At 36.5% G+C, this 20,755-nt stretch overlaps 1 protein-coding gene across 1 annotated transcript in view; it reads left to right on the forward strand.

Moving 5' to 3' along the window:
- Tsf2 (transferrin 2) overlaps nucleotides 1–20,755 on the forward strand; it is a 43,365-nt gene that overhangs the window by 16,032 nt on the left and 6,578 nt on the right. The window contains exons 4-11 of the mRNA XM_083114933.1: nucleotides 2,121–2,299; nucleotides 4,734–4,851; nucleotides 5,195–5,374; nucleotides 10,064–10,227; nucleotides 11,446–11,562; nucleotides 15,010–15,174; nucleotides 17,761–17,849; nucleotides 19,748–19,914. Coding sequence (XP_082971059.1) covers nucleotides 2,121–2,299; nucleotides 4,734–4,851; nucleotides 5,195–5,374; nucleotides 10,064–10,227; nucleotides 11,446–11,562; nucleotides 15,010–15,174; nucleotides 17,761–17,849; nucleotides 19,748–19,914 — 1,179 coding nt within the window. The remainder of the gene's footprint in view (nucleotides 1–2,120; nucleotides 2,300–4,733; nucleotides 4,852–5,194; nucleotides 5,375–10,063; nucleotides 10,228–11,445; nucleotides 11,563–15,009; nucleotides 15,175–17,760; nucleotides 17,850–19,747; nucleotides 19,915–20,755) is intronic.

Genomic DNA, 20,755 nt, shown 5'->3' on the forward strand with positions numbered 1-20,755 from the left:
ACTTGAATCTTCTGAATTTTATGGCTATTGTATTTGATATGCTTAGCAAGACCAGTGGTGGGTTGGGCTTTTTTCGCAATACAATAGCCATAAAATTCAAAAGGTTCAAGTCAAACACACTGCCCACACGCTCGTAGACATCGATAGCGGGCAAGCACACCACACTTAGATTCCCCTACTACAACAGTTATCGCCTGGAAATAGCAGACGACACAGACCCAGTCGCACAGTTAACGACAGTGCACCTAGCGGCAGCCAGAGAATTACAAACAAAAGACGCACGCCAAGCAACAGTACAGCAAGTTCCAACGAGGATGGTGGCAGTGGCCACTGAAATTAATCGAAAAAGAAAAATACAGCTTCGCGGATAAAAGTGAGTACTAGTTTCTCCGTATTTATAAACCACTAATTGCAAAAGGCATTTATAAGTACATGTTTGCAAAACTTTTTGTAAACAAATTAGGTGTAAGAAAGCTCTAAGCGACCTACTGCACTGGGGATGATTCTTGGTACTTGACTGCACTAGCAAACCCCAACCACTTTCCCCTCTGCTTGAAATCAGCCTCAAATCAACTGCAAGGGGAAACGATCTGGCAAGGGAAAATGCCACAAGTAAAATCCCATAAAATCACATGAATATTTGGTGCAATAATGTGGCAGAGAACAGATGAATGTTTATACGGTGTTGTTAATGTTGTATGGTGTTTGGATTGGAATTGAAATATTATATTGTTGTAATTTCTTCCTCATAATGTTTCATTGCAATAGTGATAAGAGCATAGGAAATTATCGATTAATGGTCAATATGTACCCTTTGTGTAAAACGTGCACCCACAACCCAAAATCTAGGTACAGTTGGGAGCTGAGAAGACTGCGAGTGCGGGGTGAGGTTCGGGGTGAACGGGGAGGAAATGTGGAGAGGGCAGCTTCCACTTGGTGTTCAATTTTTCAGTGTTGCCAGACATGCAGAAGTCCCTGTAGGAAAGGGTGAGAATCTGATAATGGAATCGGGACTTACAGTGTGAGGTGCAGTCTGGCGTTCGGAAAAGTTCGGAACCATTCGTGAACCTCCAGCGACGGGACATCTCAAAGACCAGCAATGGCATAGGAATTCACACTTCTTCCGTGTATTCGGAAATAAATTTGTTTTAAAAACCGGATGAATGTTCTGGCATGTGTGTATAAGTAAATGTATATGTATAGAGCAGACTATATCTAGTAAACTGGGTCGCTGAAGATTAACTATCAATAGAATTAACATTCTACGAAAAGCGGGAAAGCTGGCTCGGGGGTTGAGCAAAGGTTTATTCAGAATTTTTTATTTGAAGGGTGTAAGTTTGTGTTTATGAGTGTGAAAAGGTATACCGTACTTATAGCCAAAATGACCATAAATTTGTCCTTTATAAAAATTGTGTGGGGTGTTAGGGCGTAGTGTGGGTGTCACTGGGGCCGAGACAATACAACTTCATGTTCCATAATCCAAAAGTTTCAGAAAAGCGATGCTACATACCAAAATGTAAATACAAACGAGAGAGAAATTGTACTACCCTGCATAAGTTAAAATTAATTGATCCATGTCCAGGAAAGAAGCATTAACAAGTTTCTAGGAAATACACAAAAAGCACGCACACACACCCTTACTTTCTTAGTCACGTTGGAAGCAGATTACTTTGATTTGTGAAGTTTTACTCCATTATTAGTATTGCTTTCACTTGTTACTATGTAATATGTTCCATTCATTTGCAATGCGTTTTCGTACCATGCCTTTTTTATTTATGCCGCTGCCACCCTGAAAGGAAGACGAGCTGGCTGCACACGGCGACAACAGGCAGGTCAGTTTCGCATTCCTCAGCCTTGCAGTCTTCTCAGCTCCCAACTGTACTCAGATCTGGGAACCGGCTGGTTCTATGATTTGGAACCAGGTAACTTCGATCTGAAATTTTTGGCTGTCCCTAATCCAAACCACCGAAGTATGTCCTTGCTGGAAATTCATCCATCATTACAATGCAAAACTTTAACACACACACAAAGAGAGATAATTTTCGTGATTTTTCTTTATTTTAATGTTTTAAACATGTTAGAAATGTGGCATAAATTTTCCACCATATACATTGGCATAGGTGAATTTGGAGAAGGTAATCGGCGGAACTCGACACGTTCTGAAATGGAGTACTATGCCGTTGCTGTTGTGAAGAGGGGAACCTTGTCTGATGTCCGCAACCTGAGAGACTTGAGAGGAAAGAGGGCTTGCTTCGGTGGAGTTGGGACCCATGCTGGATGGGTGATCCCTGTGTACACTGTAAGTGCTCTCTGATTTTAAGCTAATTATGAGTATTTTAGCATGAATCTTTGCATAATGTATTAATATCTGTATATTTTCGGTAGCATGTCAGGTTTGCATGCTGTTTGGTTGTTTAACGATTCTGAAAGTGAGAGAAATTTTAGATGGTACGGATAGTTGATATTGGTTGATAAAGGAACTTCTGTTTCTTTATCTGGTGACCAGTAATTTTCCTCATCCAGTTTTTTTATAAATATCTGCAATTCAGTTCATAATTCTTGTATTTTGTTGTTTACCTATTTATTTTGTACATACAAGGGTATAATTTACAGGAAAACCACAGTACCTGTGTTATGTGTTTCAGTTTGAACATACGAGGGAGAATCAAATGAAAACCGCAATTTTTTTTTACTATTTTAATGCAGAGATAATGTTTGATTGTACATTATTGTTCTATATAGTCCCCTCCCAGTTCAATGCACTTATGCCATCGGATAGGTAGTGCTTCGATACCGCGTGAGAATTTTTTTTTCGGTTGACTGTGTAGCCACCCGTGCACCGCCGATTGGATAGCCACCCGTGCACCGCCGATTGGACTTCTTCATCAGACTTGAACCTCTGCCCTCCAAGGTGCTCCTTTAATGGACCAAAGCTGTGGAAATCAGATAGTGCCAAATCTGGTGAGTATGGCAGATGTGGTAGGCACTTGAAGCGTAGATCATAGATGGTTTTCATGGTTGCACGAGCAGAATGAGGATGGGCGTTATCATGTTGAAGCAAGACACCTGCATTCAGCAATCCCCTTCGCTTCGTGCATATCGCTGGCCTCAAATGGTTCTTGAGAAGGTTGATGTAGGTGGCACTAGTCACTGTCGTACGTGGGAGCATGTAGTGTTCCAGAATAGGACCTTTCTTATGCAAGAATAAAGTCAACATGACTTTCCCTGCAGAGGGCTGGCTGCGACTTTGTTTCTGCGTCCGCTGTCGAGGAACCCACCTGGCGGACACTTTTCTTTAGCGGAGTTCGTCATGCACTATGTGTTGTACTGAACCGAAGCTCATATTCAGCAAGGAAGCCATTTCAGCCAGGGTGATACGCCGGTTTTCCTGAATAAGCCAATCTCCTGCGGCTATGGACTCGTCTGTCATAACTCGCTGAGCCTGATCTGGACGTGGAGCATCAGTCAATAAAGTTGTACCTTCTGCGAATTTCTTGCACCAATCGTAGACTTGCCGCTGTGACAGACAGGCATCCCCATACTTCGTCTGCATTCTCCGATGAATATCAACCGGTTTCACACCTTCACTCCATAAAAATCGAATAACTCCATGCTGTTCCTGCTTGGTGCAACTGCGTAGTGGTGCCGCCATCTTGAATCAGCTGTTACTCACATCCAACCCCACCTACCGGTATTGCTTTGTACTACCAGCTCAGAAAGACGTCAAGGATGTGTCTGCACATTTCCAAATGCCTAGAAAGAAAGAAAGATTTTTAATGGCACTTTTGCGGTTTTCATTTGATTCTCCCTCGTATTTATTTCAAAGGTTTATTGACTTCTCAAACCAAAGAAAACTAAACGCACAGCCAAGAAAATCGGCAGCTGGGCAGAATTGTGCTGGTGCCACATATGGGAAAAGTAAAGAAAAAACGGGACAAAGGTTGCTGGTTCCTGAGCACTGTGTGGCAACATCGACTGGACTGCGTTACCTAGTTTGTGTGTCAGACAGACTCTCTCTGGGGCACTTCTGACACTCATTCGATACAGAGATGGTGATCGTTTGAATTGAAAGTTCATTACAGGCCCGAGAAAGGGAGTCCCATATCTACAACAAGATCATTCATTCTCTTAAACCTCCAAACACACGGGGTTGTGCTCCGATGTGGCAACAGCGTGAACTTCTGCCACCTGCCGAATTTCATGGCAGGGCGATTAGTTACATGGTTGCAGTGGTTTTCATATAATTTTTAAATGTATTTTCCATTTAAGTTGTGTGTGCAGATTTTGTGAAATTTATTTCTAAAATGTAACTTTTTTTTTTTGTACGGCGAAATTAAGAGCAATTGTTGCATAAATTTAATAATAACAACTTGTATTTGGCGTGCATGTTTCAGCCTCAAAGGCTGAAGAGATGGTTGGGTTCTTCATGAAACTTTGACCATTTTATTTCAGATCAGTTACCAGTTGATTTTATATCATACTTTATTGACATTTTCATCCTTGACACTTAACATATATTACATATTTTGGGAAGAATTCAAAGAACGTATGTATGAGATGTTTTTATTTTTAAATTTATTTTTAGGGACTAGTTGCGGTTATTTATTTCGTTTCTCTTGTCGTTCACACCCTGTTGTATAGGAATTGTTATGGATAGTATTTCGAAATGGCTACCTAGTAATAAGATACATCGTCCCACCCCTAGTACTTCAAAGGTGATTTTTATTTTGCAGCTCATGAAAGAAGGGGGAATGGAAATCATAGACTGCAACAACCATGTAAAATCTACCATTAATTTTTTTGGACCCAGCTGTGCTGTTAACTCATTGGTAGACAAATATAATCCTATAGGTAAGACACTTCGTATCCTTTAGCCAATGTAATTTAAATGTATTGCTGTTATTCATAATAATAGTGTTGTTACATAAATTCAGAATTGAATCAATTTTGATAATGTGTTTCGTCATTTTTCTCAAACGATTTCTTCAGCTCTTATTTTCCAATGAGCTATGTAGCTTTCAATTCTGTTTACAGTGGAGCTCTGATTGTTTCCATTGGACGATAGCTAAGAAACTTATGATGCAAAAATTGTATTAATTCCAGAACCGTAAAATCCAACTTGCACTGTATTTCTTCTTCTTTTATCTTTCTATATTTGAATGTGACTAAATGATTCTGATCTTGTTACCTGTAGGAGACAATTCTGACAAGCTGTGCTCGTTGTGCATTGGCCAGATTCCAGGAGGCAAATGCACCAGTGCTGATCCGTATGCTGGGTTCGAAGGGGCATTCCGTTGCCTGGTGGAAGCTGGCGAGATTGCATTCCTCAAGCACACGACTGTTGCAGAAATGACAACAAGTAAATTTGATTTTGGTAAGTATTTTACAATTACTGCAGCCACAGCAAACTGATTTTTCATGTATGTACACATTGCTTGCATTGTAGAATTATTTCTCTTGTAGTCGGCGGTTATTACAAGCATAAAAACACAGTTTTAGTTTGATCAAACTAAAAATAAATGTCTGATGAAGGGAGCTTGTGTTCCCCTGAAACATCACAACGAAAAGCTGTGTTTTTATGCTTGTAATAACCGTAGGTCACAAGAGAAATAATCATAGCAAACTGTAAAGCTGATAACATGATTTATTCTGCGAATTGGAGTTTCTTTCTACTCTCTTGTAGTATTTTACTCAAATTATTTTAAGAATGATTTTTTTTTTTTAATGATAGACTTGTGAAGTTAAATTGATTGATTCGTTGACTTGCTGTATTTTACTTCACTCACTTTTGGCTGATTGCAAAGATAAGGTTGAAAAGTGATATGATGAAATTGATGAAAGGACAGTCGCAAACATACGAGGGGGTACCCAAAAGAGACTGGTAAGCATATCTGGCAGGAAAGCTCGACGTACTTCCGACTTCCGTTGCGAGATGTAGTGAGGAGACACTATGACGTGCCACTGTGCTGAGCATCGTTGCCCTGTGTAGACGTGGAACTGTGCTGTGCCGCACGTTCTTTGTGTTGACAAAAGTTTGCTGCGAATTTTGCTATGGCGGATCAGAAGGAACAGAGAGTGTGTGTGTAAGATTTTGTTTCCTATTAGGAAAAACTGCAGTTGAGACTGTAGTGCTGCTTCAAGAAGCATTTAAAGAAGACACTCTAGGTAAAACACAAGTGTACGAGTGGTTTGCACATTTCAAAAAGGGGGAAATGTCAGTGGAAGACCAACTGCGATCTGGATGACTTGCCTCAGCAAGAAGTGATGAAAACATTGAAAAAGTGCGAAATGCTTTTTACGAAGATCGTCGTCGTACTATTGAAGAGATTGCTGAGGTGACGTCTTTGTGTTGGAGTTCGTGCCAGCGAATTTTAACAGCGATTGCATAAAAATATGCAATGAAAACGTCCAGAAGTGTGGAAGCATGGCGACTGGTTGCTCCACCACAACAATGCCCCAGCCCACACTGCTGTCCATGTCCAAATGCTCGTTTTTCCTCACCCTCTGTATTCACCAGACCTTGCACCTTTTTTTTATTCCCTCGCACGCATGAAGATCGAGCTCAAAGGAAACGCTTTGCGGATGTGGCTGAAGTTCAGGAACATGGGCTTCAGGCCTTGAATAATATCCCAGTTGAGGACTTCCAAAAATGTTTCAACCAATGGGAACGCCGTTTGGATAAGTGCTTAACGTCAAATGGACAATACTGTAAGGAGCACATGAGCTACAGCCAGCAATCGGCTCGATGCCAACAGGAACCTAACTTCCACAATAATCAACAATATATGACATAATCTACACGTGTCTCTTGTCAGCTACTCTGCAGTGTGGAAGGTCGTAAATAAAAAGTGTTTACAGCTAAGAGAAAGGAACCTGTGACTTAGCATTGGGCTAGTGCCAAGACTTGGCACTGGTCAAGGTCTCCGACACGTGTGACATTGGAAACATTCTAAAGGTCGACCTTGCCTGTCAGCTTCCAACAAAGCTGTAAGGTTGCTAACTGACCTAGTGAGTCCACGTGCCTATAAATGAACTTGGGCAAAAATAGTCACAGTGATAAGGAAACTCTAGGAAGACCACGCGGTAGGACAAGTGGACAGAGAATTGTATAAAAACTCCTTAAAACATAAAATAAACATCCTGTTGTTCCTGTGCATCCCTGGCATGGGGAACTTATGACAATAAAAATAATATATTGTCATAACAACATTTGAAGAAGGTTAGGCTAAGTTCAAAGTTCCACATTTGTGCAATATTTATAACAATTTAGTCATAACAGTTATTTTTGACTGGCAATATGAAAAACAAATATCTTCAATCATATGTGTTCTTTCAGACAAGAAAGATATGATACATTCAAATTTATAATTAAATTTATTGAAATTGTGTACATTTGCATTGGCTCCAAGGTTTATATACAAAGGTCAACTCTTTAAAATTGTTCAATGTACATTGTGATGTCATACTTGGTATTTTGTATCAACATTCAAAAAATGGTAATTGTGATCAATAGATAAGTATATTGTGATATACATAGTAAAATAGCTGTAACAGAGCAAATATGTACATTTACTACACAAACATTCAAGCTGTTAAGCACTTATGGACAAAAATATAAAACAAAAACAATTGAAGATATCACATACTAAAAAATCTGGCTTGAACTAGTTGCTCTAATACTAGTTGTCTGTGACTTGGTGTGGAGCTCAAGATGGAACAAAGATAAGGACAGATATATCAATATGGGATGGTGATATATTTGTATAATAATTGTTGCTTTTAAAGATTAAACTTGGCAACGTGATAATAACTTGGATGTTTAAGTTATATAGAAGCCTTTTATGACTTGAATGAACTTTGATCATGATATAATCTTATAAAGATTCGAAAGTTATGGAATGACACTGATATGTATAAAAGATGCCATGTTGAATTGGAAGCAGTGAATAAGTATCTGTTTTCATCTTCCTTAAGGGGCTGGCATGTGAATGTTACAGTTCCTCAAATGAGTGCTTGGAGGAAGGTCGCATAGAGTGACACTTATATGTTCTACGTTTGGAGGTGATTTGAGAAGATGATGAATTTCGAAAACTGAAGCTCAGAATTGTAGATACAAAGACTTGCTTTATCCTGGAAGGAGATAACAAAGATATATATATATATTTTCTTATGTATAGCATTGATATCTTATAAATATTCTTGTAAACAAAGGCATAATTTGATGCTATTGTAATTTTGGTTGTTTCTAGTTTTTTCTTTCATTTTTATCAATATAATAATTATAAAGTTATCAGTATATGTAAACTTAAATTTCCTTTCCAATATAGCACCATAGCTACTACCTATTGTGCTGATACTGAGTTTGAATTAAACTGACTTACATTGTTAAAAACTGCTGACCTATCGAGAGATCGTTGGCTGTAGCTAGACTAAAAGGTATGATGGACTTTATTTGTCTGTTGATGGCACCGTAGATTACCTTCTAAGTCAGTAACTTCATATACATAATCAGTTAACATTAAGAGTGCACTAAATATAATCCTTAGGCCAAGACATTAGAATAAACGTTTGTGAATATGAGAAAAGCGAGTAAACAAAAATACGTTAGAGCATTCAAATTGGTCTACTTACGCAAGTGAGTATGTATTCATACGTGGACGACGTTTCGGAAGCTTTACTGCTTCCTTCCTCAGGTTGTCGTTTTCAGCTCGGAATATCAAGCCATGTCAGAGAAGTGTCATGTAAGGATACTGGGTGAAAGGTTCGGGTTAAAAACGCTTCATAGTGCTTGACCTATACAGAATTAAAACCACTTTGCTAAAAACCCCTTAAAACTCACAATAAAACATGTAAAAACCACCGCTACGGTAAACTGGAGTGGCCGTTGTGAGCCTAAACTCCCCTAAACTCCTTTTTCTTTTTCTTTTTTTTTATACATGTTTTATTGTGAGTTTTAAGGGTTTTTTAGCAAAGTGGTTTTAATTCTGTATAGGTCAAGCACTATGAAGCGTTTTTAACCCGAACCTTTCACCCAGTATCCTTACATGACACTTCTCTGACATGGCTTGATATTCCGAGCTGAAAACGACAACCTGAGGAAGGAAGCAGTAAAGCTTCCGAAACGTCGTCCACGTATGAATACATACTCACTTGCGTAAGTAGACCAATTTGAATGCTCTAACGTATTTTTGTTTATAGATAGTGAGTAACACGCACGTAACCAATATGTTATAGAAAAGCGAGTGTCGATCCACATCTTTAAACCCCTTCTGAGTTACACTCTACCAGCTAGAGGTTGTTAGAATACTTTGAAGGAGACTAAGGTATTTGTAACTCAAAGTTAATAAAACTCATCTTTTTTGGCATATTCCGGCAATTTTTTTTGGCAACCATTCCGGTTTCTTTTGAGTACGCCCTTGTACTTTGACAGAGCACATCGTGAGTCTTAGAGAGGTTTTATACTGGCTGTAAGTCGAGACGCCAGAGCCTCATTAGTCTGCAAAATGCAGTTGACATTTTAGAATCTTTTTAGTTTTTTACACTCCTCATGGAGGATTAATTTCTGTTAGAATGATACCATTTTAACAACACACGCGAACATTTATCTATGATAAATTTGAACACACTTAAAACAAATTGTGACTGTCTTCTACATTCACAAATAACCAATATTTACTTTATTTCGATTGCGTACAAGTTTATAAAATTAACAGGGAACTATTGAGATTAAGAACGCTGTATCATTGTCGATATTTGTTTTAAGTTGTTGATTCCGATTCGTTTTTGTTATATATATGTAAGAAGATTGAATTAAAAATGTCTTGTGTTAAAAATCGAAAATAAGTTTATATCAAATGTTATAAAGTGAAATAATATTTTGGAAGTTGAGTTGTGTTGCTTAATTCTTGCAATGTAAGTATAATAACATTATGAAAACCAATTGAGCGCTGAGGACTTGCAATTTAATTCTAAAATTGTGTTAGTCTGCTCATCCTTCGTGTACAATATATATTCAGTGTGAAGTATCGTTGCAAAATAGTGTATTAGTATTTTTTTATTTCAGTTTCTAAGAGGAAAAGTGATTTTGAACTGCTATGCCGTGATGGAACTAGACGCTCAGTGGATGAATACAAGTCCTGCAACTGGGGAAGAGTTCCCTCACATGCAGTTGTCACTACCTCAGCACAAAGTTCGGAGACAAGGAAGAGATACCAGAAATTCTTGCACGTGAGTTGAATATTAAACATGTTTTTCTTTTTCTTTTCCAGAGCAGAATGCCTACAGAGATTGTAGTTCCATATATTCCCAGAATTTTTGGTTCGAAGTAATAAATGGGGGATGTAATTGTTAGGGGTATTACAAAACTGTCTGACCTCCTCAATGCCATAGTGGTAACATCACCACCTTATAATCAAGGTGTCCCAGGCTTGATACCTGGATAGTGGTTTGGATCCCACTTTAAACTGTAGGCCCAGTCGCGATTAGCCTATCTGTGCATAAATTGGACTGAAAAAAACCCAGAGGGTTATGACTATTCAGCCATTCCTACAAAGGATGACACATGCTGGTGTACTGTATTTGCTAGCACCCTGCACCAATTATTTCACAAGGTTTGAGTTATGTGTGTATACCAATTATTTCACAAGGTTTGAGTCGAGTAGTATCTTATTGGTTCACTTGAAATTGTGTTGTCACCTACAACCTTGGCACCAGACAAAGGTTACTGTGGTAGCACTAACGAATGTGCAGAAGAAGGTCTCACCTTGGCCAAACATATTGAGTTCTGCAGTTGAAACTGACTGTATGTCTCCCCTCTCACATGCACACAATTGAAAAAAAGCCAGTGTGGCAAGCCTTTGTCCTCAAAAGTGTGCTTTTTAGTTTTTTGTACCACATAACCAACATTTAACTTTTTTTTGTTGTGTATAAAAATATTTCATTACTATTATAAAAAAGTTCATATTTATGATGGATATGAAAGATAGGATTATTATATGTATAGACAACGTTGTGTATTTAAATAAATACATTGTAAGGAAAAAGATACAAAAATAATTTACCATGCTCCGGTTTTCAGTCAGATCACCTGGAGTTGAATTACTGCTTCTATGTTGCTCTAGTGTAATGTGTGTATTGCTTGCATTGTAAATTATTGTTCTAGTTTATGGTTGTTGAAAATCTTTAAAATTTAAATGTTCAAATTCATTTTATGAATCACATTACAAATAAATGTCTGAATGTGTGTCCTTCCAAAATGTTACACCAAAAGAACATGTATAAATGCTAGTAACAAGCATGAACTAGATGATGAACTCTAGTCTAGAACATTCAAGTTAGTATTACTTTTCAAAACTGTTCTTAAAGGTACAGGCATACTGTTATGTTAGTTCATATGATGATGTTCGAGAATGTATTGTGAATTTCACCTCCCTTATTTATTTTTAGAAAGCTGTAGAGTTGTATGGAGCACCTTCGAACAGAAGCCAAAATTATCAGTTTGAAGCTTTCAACTTATTTGAATCGGCCCCTAAGTATGGAATGCATCACAATTTAATGTTTCAGGTGAGGTGGAGTAATTTTTTATACATACACGTTATGCAAATAAAATGATTTGGATGGGACTGATTAATCGGTACTCTATCGGTATCGGCCGATATAGGCATATCGGTTTATCGGTAAAATTACCGATTATTTTACCGATTCGATATATCAATCAATATATGATAATTTAGTGCAAAATTCTGCCATTTTGTTGTAATTTTTATGGATCACCTTGAAGCACACATATATTAAGGATGTCAATGAACCTTTCAGGTTCTTCAAGGACCATTTCTAATTTTATATCGGTTATCGGTATCGGTAAATTTTATATCGGTACTTTATCGGTATCGGCCAAAATTTCATATCGGCCCATTCCTAATTTAAATGTAAGCTGCAATTATTTCTTACATTGATACCCTCTGTAGGCACATAGTGGTTCGGATCTCCCTTAATTGTAGGTTGTCTCGATTAGATTCTCTGTGCATACGTAAAGTGAACTTAAAATCAAGCTCACCAACAACTCTTACATAATCTTTTGTTTTATCATTTCTTGTGATGACAGAATCCTCGTGTTCCTGTATTTTCAAGTTCCTTCTGTTCTCTCATGTCTTTGGCTTAGCGGGGGGGGGGGGGGGGGGAAGAAGTATTAGTTTCTGCTGCTATCACAAACATCAGAATCTGAAATTCCCAATTCAAAATTATTGTTTTTCTTAACTAATATTTTTTTCATTTTAATTGTAATTATTAGGTCCCGGATAGTTATGCACTTAAGTACCTAAAATGTTTTCTTTCAGTTATTTCAAAATCCTACATGCAAACAGATATTTGTTCTTGTCTCATCTCATATGATTTAGAGATTTAATATGTAATGAATGTAGAAGTTGCAGTTCTGAATTCTTGCACACACTATTATTTTCTTTACACTTCTGTTTATAAATGAAAAAAAAATACCTTACAGATCATGATTGCATTTAATTCCAACATGATATTCAGCATTGAAAGTACTTCTCTTTTTGGCAAGAATATTTTTATACTTAGAAAAAATTCTCCATCTCTACTTCACAAGATACAATTGCACAATATTTTCAGGCAACAGTATCTGACACGTCAAGTTGAAGATCATCTATACCCTGTCCGTTACATTGTTGTTATTTCTCTCTCAAAAAGAGTGGTTATTAAGTGTTCCCACGAGGATGACGAAAGAAGTCTTTAACTCCTTGTTTTGTAGATGAAAGTGGAGAATAAAGAGCAGTGAGGGAAAGATATATGATAATTAGAGGTGTGTGGGATCTTGAAAAGTCAGGACTGGGATCGGGGAAAAAAATTCCCATTCCGATCCTGACTTTTCGGATCGTACTTTCCGTTTTCTGTACTGTAAATGTCTGGAATTTGTCGGAAATTGTTAGTTTTTGTACCAGAAATACAAAAACAATCATTTGAGGTGAAAATTACATGTAGAACTAGAGATTTACAGAGCTTCGGGAAATTTCGAACATTTCTCATCCCAAACATTTTCCGAATTTGTCGGGAAATTGTGAATTTTTTCCCATCCCAAATTTTGGGATTTAAAAAATTTCCCATACTGACCCAAGAAATTCTGTCCCGCACACCCCTAATGATAATTGAAAATGCGCCCAATGCACAGATGTAATACAATTTTTGATAGTGCTTGTTGGCTCTAACATATGCAAGAAGTTTATGTACTTTTCACATGTGCATTTGCAGGTGCAAAATGCATAACTATCTGGGCCCTATTAATAGAGGCACATATTTTTGGTAAATAAAAAATCAAAATTTCGGTAGAAAAACAGTCAATTTCGGGTTCAAAAGCGGTAAATAAAATGAAATTTCGCTGTTATAGCAGTGAAAAAGCACCGTATAAAATGACATTTTGGTTTTAAAAAATGTGAATATAATCCCAAATTTGATTTAAAAACTGCACTATTACACAAAATATACAGAAAGTGTTGCGTCGGTATATAAACGGTAAATTTCGTGTTTGAGTCTATTTCACATTTTGCAGTTCATTTCGCATCATTTCGTGACAAAACGGTAGAAAAATGCACCTCACACCTTTCAGAAACTTGAAAAATTAACATTAGAATGTGTTATTTCATATTTCGTGTTTTCGTCAAAAACTAAATATGCATGCCTCTACCTATTAATATTTATTAATCAGGTGATAATTTTTCAAAATCTGGTTATCCCATGAAGTACCGAAGCACTTAGCAGCTTTACGAAAAGCAGACGACTGAAAAGTTCTCATTCCAAAAGGGTAACAGGCTGGAGGGATTCCCATGTGTTAAGTATTAAAGGAACATTTGCAATTTGATATTGGTTGTCTGTAGTCATGAAAATTGCAACTTTTATTATTCACAATCGCATTGAATTTATACATATTTATAAATTTCCTGAGGCAAGTTTTTCACAGTTTAGATTTTATTTTTATCGAGGAAGATAAAGAAAGCCGAGTGGAAAATAAAACGGAACCTGTTTACTTTGTGAGTGTTCTTTGCAGAACAATCTATCCGATAGACGGAAGATTATTGCAAGATAAGATATCTTGAAGTTGAGTAGATAAATTCTAGTTTGAAATTCTTGTACAATTAACAATTTTTCGTATATTAGGATCTCTACCGTAACATTTATAACTTGTGTTTATAGATGTATTTCAAGTCTGAGTATGTGAAATGTCAAATGGAAACTCTATACTTTAAATTAAATGTTTTAAATATGCCGTTTAATTGAATTGAATTAGAATTTTTGGATACATTGGAATCACATAGACCCTTCATATTGATAGTATATTAGTGTGTGTATTGTGTGGGTGGTGAGAGGTAATACATAATGTTTAAGTAGAGAAACCATTTGCTTGTACCCTTGAATTTTTGGAAAATTTGTTTTGAAAACCAAGAATTATACTTGATAATGTAGCTATTCTGTACAATTCAAAAATATAAGTATAGATTGACCACAAGGAAAAAAACCTTGGACGAAAAGTCCCCGTGCAGCTTTCCCTTCTTCCTTCCACCTCGGGCCACAAGGAAGCATGGTCTAATCTCCCCCTCCCCTATTCGTGGGGGTACGGTGCACAGGAGTCGCGGGTCTGCACAGGTGGTTTTGCTCGTGGTTCCACTATAATTATGTTTAAATTGTAGATTGCAGTATTTAAGAATTGGAATCTTTAAGAGTATTAGTGTTGACATTGGTTCAAAATTACATTAAAATTTCAGCCATAATTACTACATATATATCAATATTATGATGTAATGTTAATAAAGAAAATCCTCTATCCATCAATATTTTATTGAAAACATTTAGTAGAGAAGGATATATTCATTATCTTAATAAACAAATAATAATAAAAAAACTTTTTTGTTATTACATTTAAAATACATGAAGTGTATTATTTTCACTAGCTGGTAACTTAATTTTAGAGGTTATTTAAAAATATCTTTGTGCTAAAAGGATACGACCAAAGAGCTGGTGGCATTGGATGAATCTCACCAGACGTATGCAGGGTACTTGGGCCCTTCACTGAATGTCATCCTTGGAGTTCGCCGCTGCACTGTCAACAGAATGACTCTGTGCATAACTTCAGATCAGGAACTGGAGAAATGTCACAGGATGAAGGTAAGGAAGTTAGGAATACACTTCACACAACCACACACACGCACGCAAAGCTTTAACTTTCAATATTTTTAATATACATGAGTTTAGTCAATGTTGCCACACACATATATATGTTCCTTTTTGTTACCTTTGAACAATAGAAAACTATCATGAACACGAACAATGTAAAATTTCTCTCAATGTATTTGCTTTTTAATAGTGTTATCTTTAAAAAGAAAACACAACACAAACACAAAAAGATAACAAAACAAATTATCAAGCTTTTGACCCCTCATGGTGTCCTGATCAGGGGAATGTGGTTCAGATAGATTGGGAGAGGAAGGAATTTCATGAAAAATATGGTCCAACCTGGGGTTGAATGCTTTGGGGCAATATGTGTGTGGTTTTTTTTTTTTTTCATGATGCTCTTTTGGACCTTTTGCAACATAAGTCAAACTTCATAATTATTCATCATTACATGATTACAGGGACATATTAAATTAGCCATAATAAAGCATATACTATTGAATTGCAGAAATACCTTCTTCACCATTGCACTGATCAATTTAGATTAAGCAGTTTGAATGCAGTGAAAAAAATAGTTGTGCTTTACCTTCATCCCCTAATTTTAAGGTGAAATTTTCTTTGTTTAATTAAGAATAAGTTGTAAAATCATTTGAAATTTTAATTTTATTTTTCCTATTATGAAACAAAAAATTTAAAGAGTTGCATACTTGATATAGTGTGTGGCAAAATATGGCTCAAAAATACAATATCATGGGTTCTATTCAGCAACTTTTCTACAAGCACATAAACATTTACTATCCGTGACAAAAATATTGAGCCCTTAGTTTACGTGCTTGTAAAATTTTATTCCATAGGTGAAAAAAGTCAAATATACCTCATTGGAAAGCTCCAAGTGTCTATTTAATAAGCGTCATCTGAAAATTATTCTTCATTGCATTTTCTTATTACACCGAAAAATTCAGTAAAAAGTGTAGTTTTTTCTTCTATTTTGCAAGAATGGAGAACTTAACATCCTACAGTTCATAATCAACTATTGATATAAAATTGAGATTTTTGGTACTTAAAGACTGATTATATTTTTGCACCTCTGTGGAAAAAGTCAAATGAAGATCTTCACTAAATTTCTTCAAAAATTGAAATTTTAGGCAAACATGCAATCTTAAAATGCATAATTGCAAATTCAATGAAATTGTAAAAAGTCATATGTCATATTTGATGCAAATCCAGAAGTTTAACATGTGTATCTCAAGTACGACCACAGATATAAATTATTATTGACTACTCCTAATATGGAAAACGCGTGGATGACGTATGGCGAGATGCGGCCAAATCTCAGACTCCGCGGGCTGCAGGTGACTTGCATAGCGTTGGCGCTTCGCTACACGGCATGCGGGAATATTGGAAGTGCGTTCCGTTGGTCCGATCCAAAGCATTGTAGCTGTGTTAAATAATGAATAAACAATTTGTCATATTATGAATGAAAGTCATTTTGTTTGTATATTTTAGTTTTTCATAATTTTCTAGCTTTTTTCCAATCCTCATACGAATGTCATTTTCTCCGTATCTGTATCATTTTATGTCGCTCATTTCAATAGGGTAAGTGCAATGAAGAGCACGATTTGATGAAAGCGATAAAAGATCTTAACAAATATTTGAACCCGTGACTTCTGGCTTCGCAGTCTCCTCTGTATATAAAAAAAATAATAACGTGCCTGCGATGTATAGCAACTTCATAACAAAGGAAAACAGGCAAGAAAAAGTGCATGTAAGGGATCTTATATATGTGTGCGAGTTCAGGCAATAATTCATGGTAGGAACACAAGAGTGATAAAATAAAATTTGCATTTGTCAATTACAGTATCAGAACAATGCTTCCCTGTGCACAACAATTCGCTTTGTAACCAAAACTTTCAGCTTACTTTCCGTGTCAAAGGTGCTGGCTGAACAAAGAGTTTAAAGGGCTGCCGGCGGCGTGTGGCAACAAAGCACACATTGTCGTAGCAACGAGAAGGAAAACGCACGAGCGGGTCACCAAGAAAAACAATTCTGTCTGTCATTTTCAATTCGCAGAATATGAAAAGATAAGGCATGGAAACTTGATTTTTATTCCATGCTCGTCATTTGGATATGCTTTGCATCGCCATTGGGCTAACCTTTACCGAGATTGCAACACTTGTTATTAAACATTAATTGTGGCTGTTCCACAAATGATAGCAACAATATATGTTGCAGAGATATTTCCACATAAACAAGCTTCAATCACAAGAAATGTCATATTTTTACAACTGGTTTGCAAGAAGCTACACACAATTGAATTCGACTTACATAAAAAACACACGAAAAACTACACTTTTACGAACATTTTTATTTGAATAGAGAACACACAGAGATAAAATCAATTTGTCTTGCTTTTGTCTAAAAGCAGACGCTTCTGGCTTTCCAATGAGATATATTTGACTTCTTTCCTCCCACACGTAAAGAGAGGGTTCAATATTTTTGTCACAGATAGTAGTTTATTTTTCTATAATGGCTGTTTTATGTTGAAAATTTTGTCCAGTGTCCCTTATTTGTCTCTTGCAGATTGCTCTTAAAGCTCAGATACTAAAGCCAGAAATGAGCTGCTATCGGGCCTACAGTCAAATTAACTGCATGCAAGCCATCAGGAATGGGTAAGTTCTCTTTGTCTCTCTCTTTTCGGGAAGGAGGGGGAGGGGAGCATTCTTACAGAATTATCGCCCGACCCTGTGGCCGAGTGGTTAGCACATCGCGCTGCGACGCCAAGGGTCCCGGGTTCGAATCCCGGTCGGGTATGGTTGTTTGTGAATGTCCATTTTCATCCATTTCATCATTTCATCACTCATCCCCATCTTCGCAAATTAGCCAAGAGGCACAAAACGCAAAGTAAAATAAACTAAATCAATCAATCAATCTTATAGAATTATTTTCCTGTAGTTTACGGTTATTACAAGCATAAGAAAACAGTTTTTCTTTGTGACATTTCAGGAGAACACACACTCCTTTCATCAGACATTTATTTTCATTTTGACTAAACATACAGTAATAACAATGGTTAGTAATTTTTTAAACAAAAAGAATCTGTTATATAATGGATGTTGTCAATGTTACATTGTTGTAATATAGCAACTTAACTGTGAAAAAAGCAGTCTGTTTTATTTTTATTTCAATTTTTTTTAAAATTATGAATCCCAAATATCATCCGCGGTGGCTCAGTCGGTAACGCGTCTGACTACCATGCTCAAGGTCCCGGGTTCGATCCCCGGCCGGTTCAAATCCGGGAACTTTTCTAACGATGGAAGCGGCCCCGGCTCCCACCCAGCGTCGAATAACATGGGTAACTGGGGGAAACCCTGGGGGGTAAAGGCGGTCAGGGGCGTGATGCTGATCACATCACCTCACTCACGACCGGATCAAGAAAGTGTGGGGCGTTACCCCCACACCCCCTATACGCCTTCATGGCGTGGTGCTATGCACAGGGGAACACTTTAACTTTTATCTTTTAATTCAAATTCATCATTGTTTTCACAAAGTCTCTTGATGTTTTCTGTTACATTAAATTTTAAAGATGGTGGCTTACTCCATTTGTGAAAAAGAAAACTCCATACTGGATCTATGTTACCATTTTCATTATTTAATTTATTCCAGTGTTCTTCTGCAATGAACGAAGCTTCCCAGACATTGAACTCTGTGTTTCCCGTTAATCTTTTTAAAACCCTTCTCTTTTTAATCAAATGCTTCTCTTCGATGATATGAGTTGACAAACCTGTTCTTGGGTTTAGATTTATAATGTCCAAATCGTGCCATCTTATTGCCATTTTCCTTGCTGTTTGTCCCACATAATCCTTTGAACATGAACAACTTATATTATATATTCCTGTGGTTTCCACATCTGGTAGAGAGTTTCTCATTTTGAATTCATTAAATGTACATTCCAAACTTCTTGGTGATTTAAAAACAATTTTGAAATTAAAACTTCTAAAAATTTTTGCAATTTTATGTGAGAATCCCTTGTGGTATGGAATGCACACAAATTTCTTTTCAACAGATTTTTCATCTTTGTCTGCATTTCTCTTTTCCTTTAGTTTTCTTGCAACTTGTTTTTTGATTTGGTTTATTCTGTTAGTGTGAAAGCCATTTTCTTTTGCTATATTAAAGAGCCTTTCTTCTTAATTTTTGATATCCTCATTATTAGAACATAGTCTGTGTGCTCTCAGGAAAAAAAATGAAAATATGTTATCCATTGTTATACGCAAATGTTCTGATTTGGCATGGATGTATTTTTCCCCCGCTAATTTTTTCCTATGGACTGATGTTTGAATTGTTGAGTCAGTTGTCTTAATTTGCAGATCAAGGAAAGAAATTACATTGTTATTCATGGGTTCGCAAGTGAATTTTATGCGACGATGTGATTCATTTTCATGGTATGAGAATTATCACTTATACATTCCAACAATCAAGCCTGATATAATGGCAGATGGTATGGTGTTTATTTATTTATCTATTTACTGTGGAATGTAAATGGTCATTAATTTGTTTTCCGTGCATTCAGAGATGCTGACGTAGCAGTGTTCGACGCTGGTGATGTGTACACGGCAGGACTTCAATATGATCTCATTCCATTTATAGCAGAGGTGTACAATCTTGGGGGACCAGAGTATTATGTAGTTGCGGTTTCTGGACAAGACGATCCATCTACAGAGCTTACATATTTGAAAGGTACTTTTTTAATGTTTTACTTACTGCACTTGGAATGTAAAGAAAACAATTATACAAACCCACACAACTCTGTACAGCAATTGCCTGGCTGCAAATTTTGGTCTGATATAATGTACTCTTAAGATTTTTCTTGAAATTTACAGAAACATAGTACAATGTAGGATTGGCAATAAAATGAGAGTAGTATGTGAACAATTTGCAGTATGCAGCAATCATCCATAAATTGCTTTTTGGTTATTTGGTGTTACTTTCAACCTCTGGATTAATTAGACAATGAGGATAAGTTATGGATTAGTGAATTGCCTGAGAGAACACACGTGAGGGAACTTCCATGCATTATCTGGGGTCTCTGGCTTCTTTTCATTGGTTGACATTTCTTTACAGGCCGAGAGGAAAATTTGTGTTTTTGTACTTTTTATCCTGACAAACCACTTATGGAAAATCCCACTTGCTTTCGATCCAGACATGAGAGATGGTTAAGAAAATTATTGAAGCAGTTGAAAGCAATATTTTCACCTGTCACACTTTGTCCACGGAAAGTGAATGATATGTAACAAAGTTAATGCAAATTTTGCTATAAATATTGTAAAGTATCAACTATTAAGTAATAGTACAGTGGAGAATTTTACATTTTTCAACTTTATACATTTTACTCTTTTCGTCTCAATGAACCAAATAATACAAAATTTTCCCATGTTATTAATTTTAATCAAATATTCACTTGATAATCCAACATGAATTATGTATATTTTATTCGTTAATTCAAAGTACAGTTTAAGTTTTTCGAAGGAAATAAATCACTTTGGTTCTGAAGAAATGAAAAACTTGTACCACCGTTTGT

This window comes from Lepisma saccharinum, chromosome 29, assembly GCF_977018435.1.
Source record: "Lepisma saccharinum chromosome 29, izLepSacc3.1, whole genome shotgun sequence".
NCBI classification, from domain to species: Eukaryota; Metazoa; Arthropoda; class Insecta; order Zygentoma; family Lepismatidae; genus Lepisma; species Lepisma saccharinum.